General features: G+C 37.7%; 1 protein-coding gene across 1 annotated transcript in view; it reads right to left on the bottom strand.

Moving 5' to 3' along the window:
- BUB1B (BUB1 mitotic checkpoint serine/threonine kinase B) overlaps nt 1-15,908 on the bottom strand; it is a 74,865-nt gene that overhangs the window by 44,675 nt on the left and 14,282 nt on the right. The window contains exons 5-7 of the mRNA XM_037739469.1: nt 13,795-13,991; nt 447-616; nt 223-242 (exon numbers count right to left, since the gene is read on the bottom strand). Coding sequence (XP_037595397.1) covers nt 223-242; nt 447-616; nt 13,795-13,991 — 387 coding nt within the window. The remainder of the gene's footprint in view (nt 1-222; nt 243-446; nt 617-13,794; nt 13,992-15,908) is intronic.

Below are 15,908 nucleotides of genomic sequence, written 5' to 3'. Positions count from 1 at the left end.
AAAAAAAAAAAAAGTCAATGATAATTAAAAAAAAAAATTATTGTTGATCTTTGGGCATACAGAGTGTCTAATTTCTGGTCCCAAAGGGCTGAAGGCAGGGTTCTTAACCATGTTAATATCATTCTCTGAGGCTTTGGCATATGTAAGCTTCACTTTGACAACACTTGCTATGTTACTTAATATCTTCTTTCAACTAACAATTCAAACTCAAAATCTTGATACTTCCTGAATATTAGGTCTTTCTTAATTAAGACACAAAATTACTGATGCATTTTGATTTTACCGTACACTATAATATTGGCTCTCCTTTGACTGTCTTCTTTGTGCTACTCAGTACTCAGCAAACTAGAACAGTGTCCACAGGTATATGTATGTATTATCTTCTTACATAATTTGCCTACCACTAGAAACTAAGAGTTTTCCAAAGTAACGTTTAAGAAACTTACCCTTGAGAGAACTTCCTACACGGATGATTGGAGCTCTTGCCGTCTTTTTCCCTTTGCTCTTTAGTTCAGCTAGTGTGCTTCGTTGTGGTACAGAAGACTCAAAAACTTCCTCCTCCTCTTCTTTCTCAAGTGCCAAAAGAGTTTGTCGAGACACTCGAGCTTGGAATTGTCTAAAGTAGCAGAATGGACAACCAGCTCTTAGTGAGGTGACCACTACTTTACCAGACTCAAAATTTCTAATTTATTAAAGTGAAAAACAGCCTGGGGGAAGAAACGCAAAAATATCCCAAAGAATGTGTTTATTCTCTTGGAGGTAAAGAAAGTCACCTTAACATCATGAAAGTTTTGGCTAGAATGATTTAACTCTCCCTTTAAAATGCCCAAGTTTGACCAATTTAAATTTCTCTGAAAATCACCACTAAGTTTGATCTGAGGATCAGATTAGGGTTATTAAGACTATAATCACACAATGTATGAAGATCAGAGTTTCCCACCAACTTTTTATTAGAAAACTTTTTATTAGAAAATTGTTAACATTGTGCCACATCTATTTTATCACTGGATGTCTCTTTTTCTATACACACACATGCACATGCACACCCACATATAGTTTCTCCTGGCCCATATGAAATGAAGTTGCATATGACATGACATTTTACTTTAGCAAAGCTGGCAGAAGTTTGAAAAGTAAACTTCTTATGCTGCTGCCACAGTTTTAAGTATTATCAGAAGAGATTCTCCAGTCCTACCACTGCTTCATTCAACTATCCTTAAGAAGTATTATCAGAAAGGTTTAAAAAAAAAAAAAAAAAAAACCCTCAAAACCCAGAATACATTGCAGATACTGGCCAAGATGCAGTATGCCCACCATAGCTTCTCTCTCTCCCTCTCACTGATAGGAATTAAAAACGGTAGATAATATACAATTAAAAACGGTAGGCAACTGAGGGCTCCAAAAAGTCAACAAAATCAAGTGGACTGTGGAGAGGGGTCAAAACTTGGAGAAACAACCCACACAGGGTTGTTTCCTTTTTTTTTTTTTAAATCTCTTCTATTTTCTCTTGTGGTTTTGAACTGCTGTAATGGTGATATGGGAATCTAAAACTCCTAGAGAAACTCCATCTTTCTAGCCAGAGAACTGGGAAAAAGGGACTCTGAAGGCCAAAGAATATGGGAGGAGAACTACAAAGGAATGAGCTGAACAAGGGGATGTCCTAATTCTGTATGTGAATTGGCATACATCTTACGCTCCCTCTTGAGCTGTGCATGCACAGGGTAGACTCAAAGCAGCACAAAAAAGGCTTTCAGAACTGAACTATGATATAAACCACTGCCCAAACCACAGGTTAACCCTTAAGTGGGATATGCATGGTATAAACCCAAAGCAACATAGCAAAGGTCTTGAAAACTGAACTGACATTGGAACCAACAACTACAAAAGATGACAAAGAACTTGTAATATTTGAAGTGTGATTGGCTACTAAGACAAAAACATAGATATTCGACAGAGAATATAAGCCAAGAGGAGGAGAGTCTTATAACATAGTGCCAGGATAAATGTCCAGGATACAAGAATTACTTGACACACAAGGAACTAGAAAAATGTGACCAATTTTCAAAGGAAAAAACAAGAAGCAAATGCAAACATAAAATGACTCAGATGGTGCTGTTTTCAGATGGAGATTTTATTTATTTTATTTTATTTTTTGAGATAGAGTCTCACTCTGTCGCCCAGGCTGGAGTGTAGTGGTACAATCTTGGTTCACTATAACCTCTGCCCCCCAAGTTCAAGAGATTCTCCTGCTTCATCCTCCCAAGTAGCCAAGATTACCACCACGCCTAGCTAAGTTTTGTGTTTTCAGTAGCGAAGGGGTTTTAACATGTTGGCCAGGCTGGTCTCAGACTCCTGATCTCAAGTGATTCGCCCACCTCAGCCTCCCAAAGTGCTGGGATCATAGGCGTGAGTCACCGTGCCCGGTCTGGAGATTTTAAAGTACCTAGTATAACTATGTTCCATGAGATAAGGTAAAAACATTCGAAATGAATAGAAAGGCAGAAATTCTCAATACAGAAACAGAAATTATCAAAAAGAATCAAACAGAAATTTTAGACTTGAAAAATACAGTATCTGAAATAAAAAATTTATGTTGGATGGATTCAATAGCAGGATGGAGATGGAAAAGTAAAGAGTAAGTGAACCTGAAGACAGAGCAATAAAAATTGGCCAATCTGAAAAACAAAAAGAAAAATGGTCACATAGAGCTTCGGGGACCTACGGAATGATATCAAAAGGTTTAATTTGGACAGATTCTTGGTAGCAGAGTTGGGGGAAACGGCCTAAAATTTGTGCAACTGAAGACCCAGAGACAGTGAAGAAAGAGATGCAGGTACAACAAAGTATTTTAAAATTAATGGCTGAAAACTTGTCAAATTTTGTGAAAGGCATACATTTACAAATTCAAAGGACCCAGTGAACCCAAAACAGATTAAATGTAAAGAAAATCACATTTCTTTACATGTAATGACACACCACAATCAGACTTCTGAAACCCAAAGCTAAATAAGAAAATATCTTGGACAAGGCCAGAGAAAAATCAACGTATTATGTATAAGCAGGAACTACTAAATGACTACAGATTTCTTATTAGAAACCATGGAGGCCAGAAGACAGTAGGACAACATCATTAAAGTGGTGAAAAAAAAAGAAATATTGGCTGGGCACAGTGGCTCATGCCTATAATCTCAACACTTTGGGAGGCTGAGGCGGGCTGACCATTTGAGGTCAGGAGTCCAAGAACAGCCTGGCCAATGTGATGAAACCCCATCTCTACTAAAAATACAAATTAGCCGGGTGTGGTGGTATACATCTATAGTCCCAGATACTCGGCTACTTGAGAGGCTGAGGCAAGAGAATTGCTTGAGCCCAGGAGGTGGAGGTTGCAGTGAGCCAAAATCATGCCACTGCACTTCAAACTGGGTGATTCCATCTCAAAAACAAAAAGAAAAAAGAAAAAGAAATGTTGACCCAGAATTCTTTATCCTTCAGGAAAGAAGACGAAATGAGGACATTCTCAGCTGAAGATGAACTAAGAGAATTGACCGTAGACCTGCTCTAAAAGAAAATGGCTAAAAGAAGCTCTTCAGACTGAAAGGAAATAAGGCTAGAAGTAAACTTGGAGCTTTAGGAATGAAAAAAGAACAACAACAACAAAAAAGAATAAACACAAAAGATGATTTTCCTAAGTTCTTAAGATATATAGATATTAATACACGGCTTTTGAAAGCAAAACTTGAAATATTGTCTGGTGTGGTTTTCAGTGTATATAGATATAATACGTATGGCAAGTATACCAAAAGAAAAGGGAATATAAGGGAACCTTTATGGTTATAAAGCTTCTGTATTTTACTTTAAGGGATGAAATACTGGAGAGGATCCAAGATGACCGAAGAGGAACAGCTCTGGATTGCAGTTCCTAGAGAAAATGCAGAGGGTGAGTGATCACTGCATTTCCAAACAAATTTTTACTGCACACAGACCAGGCGATTCCTGGGTGGAAAAGCACCACGAGTCTCCAGCTCAGCTGTTTCAGCCAGCGCAGCAGGTCTCTGCACAAAAACTCACACAAATCCAGGCACCATTTCAACTGGCAACTGGAATGCCTGAGAGACACAGTTGCCCATTCAACTGAAAAAAGAGGGCTGAAACAGGGAGCCAGGTGATCTGGCTCGGCTGGTCCCACCCCGACAAAGACCAGCAATCTGAAATGCTCTGGATTGAGAGTTAAACAGCAAGCACAGCTGGACCCAGGATGGTCCAGCTCTGTGGGGGGAAGGGCATCCACCATTACCGAGGCAGTCAGCCATTACAGAGACAGTCCGCCATTACCGAGGTAGACTGCCATTACCGAGGCAGACCGCCATTACTGAGGCAGTTCTAACTATACCCCTATAAACAAAATTGCAAGGAAGTTCACACAGCAGCAGGGCATAGCCCACAACAGCTCAGCAACACCTCTGCTGGCAGAGTGTAACTAGGCTACCTCCTTGCTGGGCAGGGCAACTCTGAAAAAAGGCAGCAGAATGACAGGAACTTATAAATAAAGCCCTACCTTCCCAAGACAGAGCACCTGGGAAAAAAAGGCGGTTATGAGTTCCGCTGCAGCAGACTTAAACTTACCTGCCCAGCAGCTCTGAACAGAACAACGTAGCTCACAGCTCAGCACCTGAGCTCCTATAAGGGACAGACTGTCTCCCCAAGCAGCTTCCCGATCCCTGTACAGGTATTGATCGACTTACCACCTATGCAACTTACAACCATTCGACTTTACGACCACAATCACTAGCCACGACTGCTCCGCGTCTGGCAGCGCAAACGTTGCCCAGCTGGGCGTACGACAGTGCGGACCAGCTTCCGGCAGCACTACCATCTCCGCGTGCACCATTTCAACTATACATATAGCCTACTCAACTTACGACCAAATCAAGTTACGACCGGTCTGCGGTCCCGACTGTGGTCGTAAGTCGAGCACTAGCTGTATAATCAGAGACACCTCATAAAGGAGAGCTCAGGCTGACATCTGGTAGGTATCCTTCTGGAACAAAGATAACAGAAGAAGAAACTGGCAGCAGCCCTTACAGTTCTACAGCCGCTGCAGGTGATCCCCAGGTAAACAGGGTCTGGAGTGGACCTCTAGCAGTCCTACAGCATGGGGGCCTGACTGTTAGAAGGAAAACTAAGAAACAGAAAGAAATAACTTCATCAGCAACAAAAAGGACATCCACTCAGAGACCCCATCTGAAAGTCATCAACTAAAAAGACCACAGGTAGATAAAGCCACAAAGATGGGAAGAAACCAGCCTGAAAAGGAAGAAAACACCAAACCCTTAATGTCTCTCCTCCTTCAAGGGATCACAACTCCTCACCAGCAAGGGAACAAAGCTGGACGGAGAATGAGTCTGATGAATTGACAGAAAGAGGCTTCAGAAGGTGGGTAATAACAAAGTTCTCAGAGCTAAAAGATCATGTTCTAATCCAATGCAAAAACAACTAAGAACCTTGAAAAAAGGTTTGACGAAATGCTAACAAGAATAAACACCTTAGAGAAGAATATAAATGAACTGATGGAACTAAAAAACACAACATGAGAACTTCACGAAGCATACACAAGTTTCAATAACTGAATCGACCAAGCAGAAGAAAGGATATCAAAGATTGAAGATCAACTCAATGAAATAAAATGAGAAGGCAAGATTAGAGAAAAAAGAGTGAAAAGAAATGAACAACACCTCCAGGAAATATGGGATTATGTGAAAAGACCTAATCTACATTTGACAGGTGTACCTGAATGTGACAGAGAGAATGAATCCAAGCTGGAAAACAATCTCCAGGATATTATCCAGGAGAACTTCACCAACCTAGCAATGCAGGCCAACATTCAAGTCCAGGAAATACACAGAACATCACAAATATATTCCTCAAGAAGAGCAACCACAAGGCATATAATCATCAGATTCACCAGGGTTGAAATGAAGGAAAAAATGCAGCCAGAGAAAAAGGTCCGGCTACCCATAAAGGAAAGCCCATCAGACTCACAGCAGATCTCTCAGCAGAAACCCTTCAAGCCAGAAGAGAGTGGGGGCAAATATTCAACATCCTTAAAGAAAAGAACTTTCAACCTAGAATTTCATATACAGCCAAACTAAGCTTCATAAGCAAAGAAGAAATAAAATCCTTTACGGACAAGCAATTGCTGAGACATTTTGTCACCACCAGGCCTGCCTTACAAGAGCTCCTGAAAGAAGCACTAAACATAGAAAGGAAAAACCAGTACCAGCCACTCCAAAAATGTACCAAATGGTAAACAGCACCGATACAATGAAAAAACTGTGTCAACTAACAGGCAAAACAACCAGCTAGCATCAAAATGGCAGGATCAAATTCACATATAACATTAACCTTAAATGTAAATGGGCTAAATGCTCCAATTAAAAGACACAGAGTGGCAAATTGGATAGAAAGTAAAAAACCCGTCAGAGTGCTGTATACAAGAAACCCATCTCACATGCAAGGACACCCATAGGCTCCAAATAAAGGGATGGCGGAAGATTTACCAAGCAAATGGAGAGCAAAAAAAAGGCAGGAATTGCAATCCTAGTCTTTGATAAAATAGACTTTAAACCAACAGGGATCAAAAGAAACAAAGAAGGGCATTACATAATGGTAAAACGATCAACGCAACAAGGTGAGCTAACGATCCTAAATATATATGCACCCAATACAGGAGCACCCAGATACATAAATAACCTACAAAGAGACTCAGACTAGTAACCTACAAAGAGACTTAGACTCCAACACAATAGTAGTGTTGGAGACGTTAACATTTCACTGTCAATATTTGACAGATAAACAAGACAGAAAATTAACAAGGATATCCAGGACTTGAACTCAGATCTGGGCCAAGCAAACCTAATAGATATCTATAGAACTCTCCACCCCAAATCCACAGAATATACATTCTTCTCAGCACCACATCATACCTACTCGAAAACTGACCACATAATTGGAAGTAAATCACACCTCAGCAAATGCAAAAGAACGGAAATCATAACAAACAGTCTCTCAGACCACAGTGCAATCAAATTAGAACTCAGAATTCAGAAACTAACTCAGAACCACACAACTTCAAGGAAACTGAACAACTGGATCATTTCAATGTTGACTGGATCAACAATGAAATGAAGGCAGAAATAAAGAGGTTCTTCGAAACCAATGAGAATGAAGACACAACATGCCAGAATCTCCAGGACACATTTAAAGCGTTGTCTAGAGGAAAATTTATAGCAATAAATGCCCACATGAGAAGCAAGGAAAATTTAAAATCAACACCCTATCGTCAAAATTGAAAGAGCTAGAGGAGCAAGATCAAAAAAACTCAAAAGCCAGCAGAAGACAAGAAATAACTAAAGTCAGACAGAACTGAAGGAGATAGAGACACAAAAAACCCTTCAAAAAAATCAATAAATCCAGGAGCTGGTTTTTTGAAAAGATCAACAAAATAGACCGTTAGCCAGATTAATAAAAAAGAAAAGAGAGAAGAATCAAATAGATGCAATAAAAAACGATAACGGGGATATCACCACAGATTCCACAGAAATATAAACCACCATCAAAGATTACTACAAACAACTCTATGTACATAAACCAGTAAACCTGGAAGAAATGGATAAATTCCTGGACACTTGCACCCTCCCAAGCCTAAACCAGAAAGAAGCCAAAACTCTCCATCAACCAATAACCAGGACTGAAGTTGTGGCAGCAATTAATAGCTTACCAACCAAAAAAAGCCCAGGTCCAGATGGGTTCACAGCTGAATTCTACCAGATATACAAAGAAGAGCTAGCATCACTCCTTCTGAAACTATTCCAAACAATCCAAAAAGAGGGAATCCTTCCCAAATCATTTTATGAGACCAACATCATCCTGATACCAAAAGCCAGCAAAGACTCAACAAGAAATGAAAACTTCAGGCCAATATCCATTATGAACATAGATGCAAAAATCTTCAATAAAATACTGGCAAACCCACTGCAACAGAATATCTAAAAGCTTATCCATCACAATTAAGTAGGCTTTATCCCGGGGATGCAAGACTGGTTCAACATATGCAAGTCTATAAACGTAATTCACCACATAAACAGAACAAAAAACAAAAGCCACATGATTATCTCAATAGATAATCTCAATAGATGTAGAAAAGGCCTTCGACAAAATTCAGCAACGCTTTATGCTAAAAACTCTCAATAAACTAGGTATTGACGGAACATATCTCAAAATAATAAAAGCTATTTATGACAAACCCACAGCCAATATCATACTGAATGGGCAAAAACTGGAAGCATTCCCTTTGAAATCTGGCACTAGACAAAGATGCCCTCTCTCACTACTCCTGTTCAATAGGGTATTGTAAGTTCTAGCCAGAGCAATCAGGCAAGAAATAAAGGGTATTCAATTAGGAAAGAAGGAAGTCAAATTGCCTCTATTTGCAGACGACATGATTGTATATTTAGAAGACCCTATGATCTCAGCCACAAATCTTCTTAAACTGATAAGCAACTTCAGCAAAATCTCAGGATACAAAATCAATGTGCAAAAATCACAAGCATTCCAATACACCAATAAAAGAGCCAAATCAAGAACAAACTGCCATTCACAATTGCTACAAAGAGAATAAAATACCTAGGAATACAACTAACAAAGGATGTAAAGGACCTCTTCAAGGAGAACTATAAACCACTACTCAATGAAATAAGAGAGGACACAAACAGATGTAGAAACATTCCATGTTCATGGTTAGGAAGAATCAATAGGGTGAAAATGGCCATACTGCCCAAAGTAATTTATAGATTCAACACCATCCCCACCAAGCTACCAATGACCTTCTTTACAGAACTGGAAAAAACTACCTTAAACTTCATATGGAACCAAAAGTGAGCCCACATAGCCAAGTCAATTCTAAGCAAAAAGAACAAAGCTGGAAGCATCACACTACTGGACTTCAAACTATACTACAAGGCTACAGTAATCAAAACAGCATGGTACTGGTACCAAAACAGAGATATAGGCTAATGGAACAGAACAGAGGCCTCGGAGGCAACACCACACATCTACAACCATCTGATCTTTGACAAAGCTGACAAAAACAAGCAACAGGGAAAGGATTCCCTGTTCAATAAACGGTGTTGGGAAAAGTGGCTAGCCATGTGCAGAAAGCAGAAACTGGACCCCTTCCTGACACCTTACACTAATATTAATTCCACATGGATTAAAGACTTAAACATAAGACCTAACACCATAACAACCTTAGAAGAAAACCTAGGCAAAACCATTCAGGACATAGGCATAGGCAAGGACTTCATGACTAAAACGCCAAAAGCATTGACAACAAAAGCCAAAATAGACAAATGGGATCTAATTAAACTCCAGAGCTTCTGCACAGCACAAGAAACAATCATCAGAGTGAACCGGCAACCAACAGAATAGGAAAAAAATTTTGCAATCTACCCATCTGACAAAGGACTTATATCCAAAATCTACAAAGAAATAAAACAGATTTACAAGAAAAAAAACAAACAAACCCATTCAAAAGTGGGTGAATGATATGGACACTGTTGAAAAGAAGACATATATGAGGCCAACAAACATATAAAAAATGCTCACCATCACTGGTCATTAGAGAAATGCAAATCAAAACTACATTGAGATACCATCTCACGCCAGTTAGAATGGCGATCATTAAAAATTCTGGAGACAACAGATGCTGGAGAGGATGTGGAGAAATAGTAACACTTTTACACTGTTGGTGGGAGTGTAAATTAGTTCAACCATTGTGGAAGACAGTGTGGCGACTCTTCAAGGACCTAGAAATAGAAATTCCATTTGACCCAGCAATCCAGTTACTGGGTATATATCCAAAGGATTATAAATTGTTCTATTATAAGGACACATGCACACATACATTCACTGCAGCACTGTTTACAATAGCAAAGACTTGGAACCAACCCAAATGCCCGTCAATGATAGATTGGACCAGGAAAATGTGGCACATATACACCATGTAATACTATGCGGCCATAAAATACGATGAGTTCGTGTCCTTTGTAGGGACATGGATGAACCTGGAGACCATCATTCTCAGCAAACTGACACAGGTACAGAGAGTCAAGCACCGCATGTTCTCACTCACAGGCGGGTGTTGAACAATGAGAACACATGGACACAGGGAGGGCGCATCACACACTGAGGTCTGTCAGGGGGCACTAAAGGAGGGACAGTGTGGGTTAGGAAGTTGGGGAGGGATAATCTGGGGAGAAATGCCAGATACAGGTGATGGGGATGGAGGCAGCAAACCACATTGCCATGTATGTACCTAAGCAACAATCCTGCATGTTTGTACCCCAGAACCTAAAATGCAATTATATACATAAATGATAAAATATTAACCTACGTAGAATGTAAAAGTTTAGGTATGTATGTTAACTACCCTATAACAACCACTTAAAACACTGTAACAGACAAAAAGCCAGTAATATGCATGAAAATGAAATACTAAAAAATATTCAAATAATTCAAAAGAAGGTAGGAAAGAGGTGAAAGAGGAACAAAAGGCATAGAGCAAATAATGAAAGGGTAGACCTAAACCCAACGTTATTAAAAATTGTATTAAGTAGTTTCAACATAACCAAAAAGATATTGTTAGAGTTCAGGAAAAAACAAGATCCAACTATTTGCTGTGTATAAGAAACTCAATAGAAAATATAAAGACATAGGTTAAAAGTTAAAGAAACTAATTCATTAGTGTCACTAAAGTTGCTACATAACCTTCCACTGCTAAACTTGACTGGCTTAACAAAAAAGGTAAAAAGAAAACCACACAAAAACCTGTGACACAAATATTCCTAACAGTATTATTTCGTAACAGCCAAAAGTGCAAACAACCTAAATGTTCATTAACTGATGAATGCATAAATAAAATGTAGTATATTCATATAATGGAATATCATTGGGCAATAAACAGGAATAAAGTACTGATAATGTCATAGCTATGTTATGATGAACCTTGAAAATACTATGCTGAAAATCCCTGTTCCACTCTCCCTTTCCTAGGGAAAAAAAAAAAGGAAATACTGTAGTATGCTAAGTGAAAGAAGCCAATCACAAAACACCATGTATTGTAGGATTCCATTAAACGGAAATGTCCAAAATAAGCAAATCCATAGAGACAAAAAGCAGAGTAGTGATTGCCTAGCAGTTAAGTAGGAATGGGGAGTGATACCTGAATTGAACCTTAGAAAGACTGGAGAAAAAAAAAAAAAAAAAAGGAATGGGGAGTGACTGCTAATGAGTATGGGATTCATTTTAGGATGTTAAAAATGTTCTAAAATTGGGCCAGGCGTGGTGGCTTACGCCTGTAATCCAAGCACTTTGGAGGCGAAGGCGGGCGGATCACCTGAGGTCGGGAGTTCAACACCAGCCTGACCAACATGGTGAAACCCCGCCTTAAAAAAAAATAAAAAAAATTTAAAAATGTTCTAAAATTGGATTGTAATGATGATTATATAATTCTAAAAGTGGTATTTTTTAAAAATGTATTTTTAAAAAAGTAAAGGGAAAAGATATATCACGTAAACAAAAAGGAAGCTGGAATAGCTGTACTATCAGATCAAATAAACTTCTGAACAAGGAGTACTATCAGGGATAAAGAGAGACATTATAAAATGACATAGGGGCCATGTTTATGCATCTAACGACTTAACTTCAAAATATATTAACCAAAACTGATGAGACAAAGAAATAGACAAAATCACAAAGAGGCTTCAAAATCCCTCTTAGTAACTGATATAACAAGTAGACAGAAAGTCATCAATGATACAGAAGACCAGAACAGACTATCAGTCAACTTGCCCTAAATTATATTTATAGAATATTACACTCTAAAAAACAGAATACACATATTTTTCAAGTGTACACGAAACATTCACAAATACAGACCATAATCTGTGTGATAAACAAACCTTAACAAATTTAAGACTTGAAACCATATACGTTATGTTCTCTGACCACATGGAATTAAATTAAAAATCAGTAACAGATATCTGAAAAATCCAAAAACACTTCTTAATTTAAATAATACACTTCTAAGTAACTCATGGGTCAAAAGGAAGCCATGAGATAAATTAGAAAATATTCTGAATGAAATTAAAATGAAAATACAGTGTATCAAAACTTGTGGGATACAACTAAAGCAGTGCTTAGAAGGGAATTTAGAGCATTAAATGCTTATATTAGAAAAGGAGAAGGGTCTAGAATCAGTGTTCTAGGCTTTCACCTTAAATCACAAAAAGAAGAGCAAGTTGTATCCAAAGCAAGCAGAAAGAAGGAAACAAAGTGCAGAAATAAAATTAAGAACAGAAAATCATTAAGAAAAAAAATTTCAATGAACCCACAAGCTGATTTTCTAAACAATCGGTAAAATTGATATCCTAGCCAAATTGAGAAGACACAAATTACCATTATCAGGAGAAAGAGGGACAATCACTACATAACCCGCAGACATTAAAAGCATAATAAAAGAATATTATGCACAACTCTACGTCCACAAACTCATTAACTTGGATGAATGGATCAATTCCTTGAAAGACAAAAATCTACCAAAGCTTACTTTAAAAAAAAAAAAAAAAAAAAAAAACAACCTAAATAAATGGAGAATTATACCATATTCCTGAATAATCCTAATCAAAAACCCAGGAAGCGGATTATGCAACAGAAAGACAAATGAACTACAAGAGTTACAAATAAGAACAAATTTAGAGGACTCATTTTACCTGATTTCTAGACTTACTATATAAAGGTAGAGTAATCTACATAGCATGGTATACACTAATGGATAGACACATAGATTGGTAGAAAAAACGGAATAATAGAAATAAACCTACATAAATATGATCAACTGATTTTTTTAAATCAAGGTGCAAAGGCAATTCAATGGAGAAAGATTAGTCTTTTCAACAAATGGCATTGGAAAAAAAAAAAAAAAGAACCTTACTTAACCCCTATCTTCTACAAAAATTAACTCAAAATGGATCAGAGATCTAAATGTAAAAAGTGAAATTATAAAACTTGAAGATAAAAATTTAGGAGAAAATCTCTTTGACAACCTTTGACTAGACAAAGAATTCTCAAACACAACATAAAAAGCACGATCCATACAAGAAAAACTTGTAAATTAGACCTCTTTAAAATTAAAAACTTTTGTTCTAAAAAAGGCAGTTAAGAAAATGAACAGACCTGGCTTAAGCTGGGAGAAAATATTTTCAAATCACATATCTGACAAAGGCTTATATTTACAATCTGTAAAGAAATCTACAACTCAAATGCATCATGCTAAATCAAGAAGTTGGACTCAAAAAGCTACATACTATACAATTCCATTTATGTGGCACTCTGGAAAAGGCAAAAACCATAGGGCTGGAAAATAAATCAGTGTACCAGGGGTCTGGAGTAAGCATAGGTACTGACTACAAAGGGAATTCTTTTAGGGGGTATGAAATTATTCTGTATCTTGGTAATGATGATTACAAGTCTTTTTACTCATAGTACCACATACCACAGAGTGGATTTTACTCTATGTTAAATAAATTTTTTTAAATATAGCTTTTAAAAAACTGAATAATATCTAAGTAAACTTAACATGGCAATTGACCAGAAGGTACTTCATTCAGACTGAAAAAAGAGATCATTTATTTCTATTATTTTTAAAGAGTTAAAACAAGTTCCAAAAAAACAGTTTACCGGTGCTGGGACTGTAGTCTTTCTAGTGGTTCAGCCTTCTGTTGAATCCCTTCCTGAAATATTGCATCTGCTTTCCTAAAGTTTTCTCTAGCTTCATATTCTTCTGCCCATGAGATATAGAACTGAGCAAGTGAAACACCAATCCCTTGGTTGTGCAAGTAACTGTACATATCCAAAGGCTCATTGCATAAACGCCCCTGTAACAAATTAAAAGTGTTAACAGTTAACCAATTTCTACTTACATATTGAATGCCTATTAGATGCCAAACAATCACTGGAGATACTACATGCAATTTCGGTATTGAAAAAAAAAAAATCTATTATTACAATGTGACAATGACCATACTGGGAGGACCTAAAAAAGAAAAAAAAGTGGGAGATTTATAAGAAGAGATGGAGACTAAAGGCTTCATGTAGGAGTAATAAGCCAGGCACAGTGGCTTATGACTGTAATGACAGCATTTTGGGAGGCTGGGATCACTTGAGGTTAGGAGTTGGAGACAAGCCTGGGCAATTTAACAATTCCCTGTCTCTACAACAAAATTTTAAAAATTAGCTGGGCACAGTGGCAGACACCTGTAGTCCTAGCTACCCAGGAGGCTGAGGCAGATGAATCACTTGAGCCCAAGAGTGAGGCTGCAGTGAGTTATGATGCTGCCACTGCACTCTAGCTTAGGTGACAGCGTGAGACCTTGTCTCTAAAAAAAANATGTTGACCAGGATGGTCTCGATCTCTTGACCTCGTGATCCACCCGCCTCGGCCTCCCAAAGTGCTGGGATTACAGGCTTGAGCCACCGCGCCCGGCCTTACATTTTTTTTTTTAATTGTTGCATGATATTTCTTTTTCTTATTTATTTATTTATTTTTTATTTTTTCTAGAAAAAGAAAGAAAGAAAGAAAAAAAAAGAATAAAAAAAAGAATAAAAAAAAAAAAAAAAAAAAAAAAAAAAAAAGAAAAAAGGAAAAAAAGGGGGCAGGGAAGGGGCTAACATTTGAGCTTAGCCCTGAAGGAGAAACGGACTTTCATCAGGTGGAAAATGGGAAGGGAAGGGTATTTCAGCCAGAGAAAATAGCATAAGCAAAGGTACAAAAGACGAAAAGTTATGTAGGGGTCCAGGCAAGATAGCAGTCTGGAGAAAAAGGCTGTGATCGGTCTTGAATGTCAAGCTAATCAATTTTGAATATGCCTAATAGTAACTGTTATATGTGTTAGGGTGGGTAAGCTGTAAGCTTTAAGCAAAAGAATGATATAGTCAAATCTGTGTTTTAGAAAGGACATTATGAGACCAGGTACAATGTAAATAATTCTAGTAGCAAGAGGGAGGAAAATATCCCTAAAAACCCCACATCATAAACATTTTGATACATTTTTTCAGTCTTTTTTTCCTTAAGGATAAAAGGATATATATTGTCTTACAAAGTTTGATCATGATAAAATTGGCTTTTATTCCACTATAACACTTCATTGTTCACTTTTCCATGCTCCTGCTTTTACTTCACCAATATTATTTTATTTATTTTCAAGAGACAAGGTCTTGCTCTGTTGTCCAGGCTGGATGGCAGTGGCACAATCATAGCTCACTATAGCCTTGAATTATTTTCACTATTATTTTTAAATTAATGCAAATGTTTCATATAATAGAACTTCCATAATTTAATTGTTCATCTACTTCTGGTTATTTAAACTACTACTAATTTTGCCCAATTATAAATAACTTCATGCATACAACCCTTCACATTTTACATTACTCCCTTAAGAGAGATTCCTAGAACTATGTTAAAAAGTAAATTGCTTTCTGAGAAGGTTGTAAAAATTTTTAATACTAAAATTTAATAATTCACAAAAATACTCATTCTACCAGACTCTAATTAGCATTAGAAACTATTAAAAACAGTTCCTGGCCGGGCGCGGTGGCTCAAGCCTGTAATCCCAGCACTTTGGGAGGCCGAGGCGGGTGGATCACGAGGTCAAGAGATCGAGACCATCCTGGTCAACATAGTGAAACCCCGTCTCTACTAAAAATACAAAAAATCAGCTGGGCATGGTGGCGCATGCCTGTAATCCCAGCTACTCAGGAGGCTGAGGCAGGAGAATTGCCTGAACCCAGGAGGC

This window comes from Cebus imitator, unplaced genomic scaffold, assembly GCF_001604975.1.
Source record: "Cebus imitator isolate Cc_AM_T3 unplaced genomic scaffold, Cebus_imitator-1.0 Scaffold70, whole genome shotgun sequence".
In the NCBI taxonomy this organism is placed as follows: Eukaryota; Metazoa; Chordata; class Mammalia; order Primates; family Cebidae; genus Cebus; species Cebus imitator.
This window is presented reverse-complemented; position numbering and strand designations above follow the sequence as displayed.